Raw genomic sequence first — 10,054 nt, 5'->3', positions numbered from 1 at the left:
TTTAATGTCATTTTTATATAAAAATATTACTAGCATAAATTTTGGTCAAATATTTAGATCGTTCCCTCCAATAAATGTCGATTATTTAAATTTTATCTTATATATATAACAACTCATTAATTAGAGATAGACTCTTAAATAAAATTCACAAATTAATTTTTGATATATTGGACTAGAAAATTTTAAAAAGAACCAAAAAAAATCTCCCTTTATAAATTATTGTTTCCTGCGTGCTATTATTTTATTTTGTGTAAAAGATGCAGTAATTGTGTGGTGATTGGCTCAAAGTTGACCATCGCGGCTACGTTGTGTACGTAGCAAAACTGTTTCCCTTTTGTGGGGCTCCTTCTTTTCTTCTCTCATTTGTCATTCTATGTTCCATCACTTCATCAAACGCACAAACAAATGTTAACAACACATTGCTGCATTGCTCCGATCCTTATTAATTATTGATGTGATTCCATTCAGTTACTCATGTTTGCTGCATCCTATTCTTCTTCGATTCCTTTCTGTTACTGCTGCATCCTCTTTGTCTTCTCTCTCTCTCTCTAGTCTACTCTCTTCCTCCTCCTTCTTTTGTCCATTTTCCTTTTTCTCTCCCTATAATTATTGGAATCAATTTTCATATGTTGTTTATCACTTGAGTTAAAGTTTCAAACTTTCACTACTCCTTAGAAATGGGGCTTGACCATCATGCAATTTGTGGTCTAAGAAGGCTTGGCTTTATTATTTTTAGCATTTCACTTTTCTTCTTCATTATTTCAAGCTGGATCCATCATGGGTTAGTTACTGAAGGTAAAAATGTTGAGCATTTTCCAAAGCTGCGCTGCATATTTATACTTATGAAGAAACAATAATGAACTGACATTGATATAATCTCCATGTTCTAACAGGAAGAAAGACTCACAAACAAAGTGGTTTTCACCAGGTAGAATATACTTTGGATGTGAATTGTATGTATTATTATTATTTCTTCTATTTTCTTCTATTGTTAGACCATGTTCATATTGCATTGAAGGAATTTATACTAACAGGTAGATGAAGAGGCCAGGCACATTCTATGTTAATCTAACATTTTATTTTAAAAAATATTATTTATACACTAAAATTAATCATCAAAATTATTCAATATATATATATATATTGTTTAATTTATTTTTAATATATATATTTTATATTTCAAAGTATATTTTATATTAGTAGTTAATTTTAATATATACCTAACATATATTTTATTTATTTGAATATCTATAACAATAACTAATACAAGATTAGCCAAAACAACAAATACTATTTTTTTTCGATAAATAATTTTAATTTAAATTTTGAAAATAACAAAAATTTCTTATATATATATAACTGAAACAAGAATATTTGTGTGCCATACAAATTTTGTTGTTAAATTAATTATGATATATTTGTATATAATTATATATATTATTTAATTTATTTTAAATATATATTTTATATTTTAATATATATTTTATATAAATAATTAATTAAATAATTAATTTTTTAAATAATTAATTTTTGTATACTCATGATTGGAATTGAAAATACTAATCTCCAACCTTTTAGAGTTTATATAGAGAGTAAAATACCAACCTGGTCCCTGTCCATTTTCCAAAATGACAAGACGATTCTTAACCAAAAACACGTTTCATTACGGTCTCTAACCCTGTACTCCGTCTGCCAACTCGGTCCTTCTGTCAGTTTTTCGGTAAAAACTCGATGGAAATTACTGACGTGTCAGGTTAAAAAATGGACAGGGACCTAGTTGTCTCTAAATTTAAATTGGTTAGGGGTTTATTTGTCTTTATTATTCTTTAAACAATATTTTTAATTATATTTTTATTCATTATATTAATATTCTTTTTTTAATAAAAAAAAGTACAAACAAATTAATAAATTATTCAAATTTAAAAATATCATTTATTATGAAAGCAAATAAATAATTTTTAAATATATAAATAATAAACATTAAAATTCAGTTAATACATTAATAATAATAACTAGTGATGGATCCAAAAAAATTTGATAGTGGGGGCGAAATATATATAACATGATAATAATTTTTATAATAAAAATATTACATTTACATAAAAAATTAGCTATCAAATTATCTACTATAAATTTGAGTATAAATACATATATTAACTTATTTTTAATGTGTATTTTATATTTCAAAATTTGTATTTTAAGATTTATTCTGTACAAGTGATTATTTTATATTTATGTAGCATAATTGTTGTTATAATTATATTTTATTATTATAAAATATGATTAGGTTTCAAGATATCTAATTACAAATTAAAATACGAAAATAGTAATTTAAATAATAACACATAATTTAAAATTTAATTTTTTATATTTCATATTTTGAAACCTTGACAATATAATCAAAATGTCCCTTTTTTTAGTCACAAACAAAATGTCTTTTTTTATATATGTCGTTAAACAATCATTTAAAACTCAACTTTCATACAATTAGTTCTTGATGATATTCATAGTTGAAAAAATTCATTCAATTAGTGTAGTTATTATGAAAAAAAACTAAAGCTAATTTCAAAAGAAAAAACACAAATGGATAGATAATATTCTTTTGAGCCGATTTCTAAAAAAGAACACCAATCTTATTTAAATTTAAAAATTGATTATTATAATGGAAATCTAATATGAAGTTCTCAAATTGATTATCAAGTGTCGAAAGTTGAATAAATATTATTATTATTATATACTACTCAATAAAATTTCAAACTGTAGTGGGGGCGCTTGCCCCCCACACCTATAGGAGTGGATCCATTGGTGATAATAATCCTATGATATACTATTAGTATTATAAATAATGAACACATTATTTGATATATAGTAAACTTTTTTTTACTAGTAACAAATTTAATTTTTATCTCTTTAAACTAAATTAATAATTCTATTATGTTTTATTTCATTTAGTATTAGTAGCCTACTCATAGTGTATTTTAGTGTAAAGATATCAAATAGAATTATTAATTTAGTTTAAAGAGATAAAAAATTAAATTTGTTATTAGTCAAAAAAAGTTTACTATATATTAAATAATGTGTTCATTGGTTTTCACTTTATTGTAAAAATTAGCTAGATCATAATACTAATAGTATATCATAGGGTTATTATTATTAATGTATTAACTGAATTTTAATGTTTTTTATTTATATATTTAAAAATTATTTATTTGGTTTTATAATAAATGATATTTTTAAATTTGAATAATTTATTAATTAGTTTGCACTTATTTATTAAAAAAAGAATATTAATATAATGAAAAAAATAATTAAAAAAATATTATTTAAAGAATAATACGGACAAATAAACCCCTAACCAATTTAAATTTAGAGACAACTAAGTCCCTGTCTATTTTTTAATCTGACACGTTAGTAATTTCCGTCAAATTTTTGTCGGAAAACTGACAGAAGGACTGGATTGGCAGACGGAATACAGGATTAGGGACCGTAATAGAACGTGTTTTTGGTTAAGGATCGTCTTGTCATTTTGGGAAATGGACAGGGACCGTATTGATACTTTACTCTTCATATAGACGTAAAGGTTAACAATTGTCTGTGAAAAACATTGTGCTTCTTTTTATATATAAGTAGATATAATAATAGATTGCATAAAAATAAGTTATACATTAGTTAAAATAGGTCTTAGGTGAATGTACTTCACTAATCAATGAAATAAGTACAGTATATATATATATATATACCTAATCATTACTCTATAAATAAATAAAAATTTCTCTTTTTTCCCTTGCCTTTTTCATATTAGCATATAAAGTAGAAAAATTTATTAGTGTCAAAAGTTCAATAATAATTATGATGATTTATGCAGGGAGTAATAGAGGAGGATAATAAGATACTGAGGGCACAAATAGGGTCAAAGCCACCAAAATGTGAAAGAAGGTGCAGTTCATGTGGACACTGTAAGGCAATTCAGGTGCCTACTAATACTAACCTCCAAATTCAGAAAGGGAACATAAATCCTCCAAAGCTTTTTAAAATTGCATATGCAAGAGGAGATGATAAATCTAACTACAAGCCTATGAGTTGGAAGTGCAAATGTGGGAACCTAATTTTCAACCCATGAAATAAAATTGCAATATAGCTCCAAAGTAATTTCTAGTTTCTTTTATGTAAATGAAAAAGGATACCATGTCAATTCTGTATATGTAAATTCAATTTTAAATTGTTCTTACTTTCCAAGTTCCTGCCTGTGAGGAACAAGCTAAGGCTTTTGTTTATTTATGTTTAGGTCGAGGAACAAGCTTTCGGTTTTGTTTGGATGAGGTTGTAAAAGATTTTTTTAGCAAAGTAATTTATTTTAAAAAAATCTTTAAAAATAAATATAATTTGATATTTAGATTTTTTGTAAAATATATTTTTTGTTTTTAATATTTTTAAATTTTTTAAAATATTTTTAAAATTTAATTTTTAAAATAAATTTCAATTCTATTTCTACAATTAATTTTTTTTAAGGTCCATCGTGCGTTAATCAATTTGTTTTTTTTTTCCCAATAATTTCGTACCATTTTTCACTACCACCCCTCTTCGATAAAACTGCAACCATGAAGGCCATGGAAGTTCAAATAAGAAGGATAGAAAGAGGATAACGTGATCATACTGTATCAAAACATTTAAAGTGGAGATTTACTTTGCTGTAAAAAATTTAATGAAAGAAAATGCTCAATAATATACAAATTAAAATGTGTAGTAGTGAAGAATGCTCATGTACGAGATCTACATTCTGGTTCTTCTTTTAAAATAATAAATAAATAAGCAAGAGATCTGCTACTTTAGGTTAGAATCCATGATTTCAGAAATGAAGTAGCACGTCGCTATCCCTTACTACGACTAAATTTTTAAAGTGGTCCTGAAATTCACGCTATGTACTAAAATCGTCTCTGAGATTTTAATTGTACTAATTATATTTTTGAGATTGAAAAAATTATACTATATTAGTCCTGATCCGTTTTCCGTTAACGATGCATTGACGTGGCTCGATGACGTGGACCTTTGGTAACACGTGCACGTGTAACGGTATGATGACGTAATCGGTCAACAACACATAGCATACTGACATGGATATTATGTCACGTGTCACAATATTATTTTGCCACGTGTCGGATTATACCACGTGTCACAATGTTATTTGTCTTCATGTTATTCACTATATCATTATTACATATACACCAAATTAATCATTTACTTTGTATCAAATGACTCATTTTAAAAATAATAAAAAAATAAAAACTTTAAATTTAAAAATGAGTTACAGAATAAATTTTCTGAGAAGTTATGCAAGCATTCCATGTAATGTAATCCGGTAATTGGAAACTTCATCTTTAATTTGACTTAACAATAACCTAAGGGCCAATGAAAGACCAATAACTATAACTTTCATCTAATAATAGTGTCTGCTGCTAAAAACGACAACACAAAGAACACAAACGAACCTCCAAGATAAAAGTCAATGCAAATATAACCGATTCTGTCATTGTTGCTGAAAACTAGAATTGAGAAGGAGCGGCTAAAAATGAGGTTTCTCATGTTTTTTCAAGATATAGTGGGCGAATTCCAAATTAAGAAAGCTTTGGGGTTTGTAATTTTTTTTCATTTTTGAAAAACAAATTCGTTCTTTGTATTATTTTTAAAAACAAATTAAAATGAAATTGCTGAGACAAATTGTATTTCCTTTAAAAATGTTCTGAAAATGGTGTAAGCCTGATTCGATTGAAGTGGTTTTGAAAATCCAAACTAATCGATTAATTCAAGTTTAACCAATAACTAATCACCAAATTAATACAGTCCAATTCATGGCAAAAAATCAGTTGAGTGAACCAAAAAAAAAGTTTGATTTTTTATTAGTATAAAACACACAAAAAAAATTTTCTTCAATATACACAGTCAATCCAAACTTACCACAAAATAAAGTGTGTGTTTGGATTCACGTTGGACAAACTGGAGTTTGAATGGAAGTGATTTTGGATAGAAGTGAGTTTGTGCCAACATGATTTATGTTTGACAATTTTTACTAAAATTGATTTTGATAAAATAAATATTGTTTGGATAATATTAGTTAAAATCACTCTTAGATAAATAATTAATTAATTACTAAAAAAATATAATATTAGGGCAATTTACATTTTTAAATTGTTTGAACCCCAATTTTACGTAAATACATTGTTTCAAAAACGGATACGTAAATACATTGTTTCACTATTTTATATAAACCGCTACTGCCTGCCAGTAGCGGTTTACAATTGCACAGAAACCGCTAGTACCAGCCGCAGATTATGTGTATTTTTGGTTGGTCATAAACCGCTGCTGGCAGCAGCGGTTTATGTAGGTTGGTGTGCGTGCGTAAACTGCTGGTGCCTATAGCGGTTTACGTTTAGTATGTGTCAATGGGCTTCTTATATAAACCATGGAGGGGCCAAATGTAGAGAGGTAAAGTTTTATTCACAAATGGATGGGGGAGGATAGTATTAAAAAAATACAATACTCAAAGTATTAAATTATATAAATCAAGACTATTTTTTTATTCTCATCTCTTTTACAATTTATAAATAATAAAATAATTTATTTTTAGCCAAAAGTTCACTAAATTATATATTTTTCTCTTTAACAATCATTTCATTCTCTTTTATTTATATCAACCATACAAGAGATACTAGGAGAGTTTGAAACATGGGTTGTGTTCTTTGCTGCTGATTTGCATTTGAGGTTCTAGCTAAACGAATTTTTTTTTATTTGTGTAACTTTATTGTTTTATGTCAAAAAATAAAAATTATTTGTATTTTATAGTTGATTGATTGGATAAATAATAGTGATAACATCATAATTTTGATGAATAAAATAAAAAATATAAATATGCATATAATAATTTTTTATTTGTATTTCTTATTAAAATGAGACTAAATAGCAAATCAAAGAGTGAGTATTGACAAAGTACTAAAATATATAAACTAAGACTAATTTTTTTTATCTTCATCCCTTCTAAAATTCATGAATGATAAAATAATTTTTTTAGTAAAAATTAGCGCATTTTTTTATTTGATTTGCTATTTTTAGTGAAAAATTCACTATTTTTTACTAAAAATAAATTATTTTATCATTCATAAGTTTTAGAAGGGATGAATATAAAAAAAATTAGTGAAACAATGTATTTACGTATCCGTTTTTGAAACAATGTATGTACAATAAAATTGGGATTCAAACAATTTAAAAACGTAAATTGCCCATAATATTATATTATAATATTATTTTTTTTAAGTATATTTAATTTTTTTATATATTTTTAGTATTTTTTATAGTATTTTTTTATAATTTTAGTATATTATAATTTTTTTATTATTATAATAAAAATTAATATTTATTTATGAAATTAAAAATAACATATAAAAATTGACAATTTTTAAGTATTTTTTATAGTAAAAATTAATATTTATTTATTAAATTAAAAATAATATATAAAATAACATATTTTAAGTACTCTTAATAATCTTATTTTTATTATTATTTTAGGTTTTAATTTTTTACAAATTATATTATTATTATTATTATTTATAATTAATTTTTTTTATTTTATCATTTTTAATAGGAACAATAATACATATTACATAAAATTAAAATAGTAAACAGTGCACAAAAAATAGAATAATTGTTTTAATATTCTCGGTATTTATTTAGAAAAAATTATGAAAAAACCAATAATAATTAGCAATAACCTAAACGTGCGTTGAGTAAACGCAGAAACTATAATTTTTTGCTTCTAGTGAACGAGCTTTTGGGATGCAGAATCACGTTGGCGTTCAGAGAAAAAAAGTTACAAAACATCAAAGAACAGCGCTCAAAGTACTGAAACACACTTTTATCCTCTCCAACGTGTTTTACAAACACACCCAAAGTTGTTTTAAATAGCAATTTTGTTCATACTTTAATTCAAAACACAAAAATCAGGCTTAATAAAGATGAAAAATCCACTTAAGAGGATGAACTTTACTAATAAAAAGAGATTGTTTATATTTATTTAAGTAAATAATTGTTTAGGATTTAGGGTTCTATAAATTTCTCCAACTATCTCTATCTTTTCTGAAAGATAGATCCTAACAAACTACAAAAATAAAGAGAATAGTTATCTACGAATAAAGGTGGAACTACTAAAAAAGGTGGTTATCAACTCTATTATAAATACACTGACACCTCTTAAGTATATTTACGTTCTAATCTATTAAAAATTTGTCGAAAATTCTTGCTAACTTATGCATTAGAGTTTCTTGTAGGTACCATCCCCACCTCCTCACAAATCAGCGCTGCTATACAAAAGGACCGACTTGGATGTCACATTCAAATTCAAATCAACGTTTCAGTAATCCTTGAAACAAACTTGATGTGACACTTTAACATCTTTCTCTAGCAACTCAAACATTCAACCATATGTGACGTTTTAAGTTGCAAAAGCATGCCAACTTAATGTCGCTCCCTTTATGATTCCTCGCTCCAAGTGCACACCCAAAATAATGCCTCATACATTCATGTGATCACTTTCAAGCTCGTTGTAGTGGTGTCTGATGATCATATAACCAATAGACTATTTGTGAAGAGACCAAGAATTATTGTAACATCTTCTAGTGTTGGTATATTCAATAAATGAAAGATGAAACGAATGTATCTCTAGCTTTCACCTTTCAACTAATGCGATCATAATAGTTGAGTGACCCTAAATTTTTCCGATATTCGAGATATGAAATTTAGTGTCCCATAAAAAAATCTCCTTTATATGCTAGCATAATAACGAGCATAAAAATAATATAGAGTAATACTTCAAATAGGTCTCCAAAAAATTTATCGTCGAACAGATTTGTCCTCAATAAAATTTAACTAAAATTTTGTTTCAGACGTTTTTAGTTATACATCAGATACGTCCTCATGACAGTTTGACCCGATCAAGACGTCTTACGTGGGGGTTAACAGGCTGATGTGTCAGGTTAACTGCCATGTGTCACCTTCAGGACAATTTGGTCCCCATCCAAGCTGGACAAAACGACGTCGTATTGGATCATAAAGCAAACGACATCGTTTCGTGGAGGACAAATTCGTTCCCACCATGGAAGACAGAGTTGCGAAACGAAAACGTTTTAAATGGGGGACCTATGTGACCTGTTCGAAGGGACCTATCTACCTGATGATTATGCTTCTGTAGGGACCTATTTGTCTGATAACCTAATGTTTGGAGACCTATCTGACCTATAATTGGTGACATTACCCTCAAATATATTCATTGTCTTTTTTTGGTTTCATTGAAAACACAAACTGATGTATTTGGACCTGGTAGCTTACAAAATTCTAATCCTCCCTCTCATGACACTCAAAGTGAAGATTCTCCTTCACATGTCACAAAAAAATGTTTCAGGCAAGCCAAAAGTATGCTAATTTTGAATGACTTAATGCGTATGTTGAAATCTGTATGAAACATCCTCATAATAATTTTGTTTATTTCAGGTTCAGCAACCTTTTAGACGTCCAAGGCAAACAGTAATCCGGCACAAGGCTCAGAATAGTGTTAGTGCTGAGACCATGGCAGCTCAGTGGCATCTAGATTGTTCAAACCAAAAGCAATGTGTTTCTTTTATACTATTTCACCACAATTGATTTCATGCATATCCATCTAAATATAATGAGACATTTCAATCTAACAATTTGATAATCAACACAGTTTAAAATTTTCCTAAACAATTACCATATACATACAAAACACAACTACAACTACCAATGTCCCTAATTATTATACTCCTAAACAAAGCAAAAATAGTATGCTTCTTCACAAGTTGGCTATCCTCATTCTTCTTCAACAACACAGATCTTCCGATTGCTTCACTCTCTCCTCCGATCCAAGCCATCGTTCAACATACGCATTAAGTCATTCAAAATTAGCATACTTTTGGCTTGTCTGAGACATTTTTTGTGACATGTGAAGGAGAATCTTCATTTTAAATGTCATGAGAGGGAGGATTAGAATTTT

The 10,054-nt window shown here is 27.1% G+C and overlaps 1 protein-coding gene across 1 annotated transcript; it reads left to right on the top strand.

Moving 5' to 3' along the window:
- The first annotated feature begins 346 nt into the window (after window positions 1–346).
- On the top strand, window positions 347–4,228 carry LOC112723833 (EPIDERMAL PATTERNING FACTOR-like protein 2). Its single transcript, XM_025775227.2, has 3 exons — window positions 347–795; window positions 894–928; window positions 3,866–4,228. The coding sequence occupies exons 1-3, from the start codon at window positions 678–680 to the stop codon at window positions 4,118–4,120; spliced, it is 408 nt and encodes a 135-aa protein (XP_025631012.1). The 5' UTR covers window positions 347–677; the 3' UTR covers window positions 4,121–4,228.
- The last annotated feature ends 5,826 nt before the right edge of the window (window positions 4,229–10,054 follow it).

The sequence above is a fragment of the Arachis hypogaea genome, chromosome 11, assembly GCF_003086295.3.
Source record: "Arachis hypogaea cultivar Tifrunner chromosome 11, arahy.Tifrunner.gnm2.J5K5, whole genome shotgun sequence".
Lineage (NCBI taxonomy): Eukaryota > Viridiplantae > Streptophyta > Magnoliopsida > Fabales > Fabaceae > Arachis > Arachis hypogaea.
This window is presented reverse-complemented; position numbering and strand designations above follow the sequence as displayed.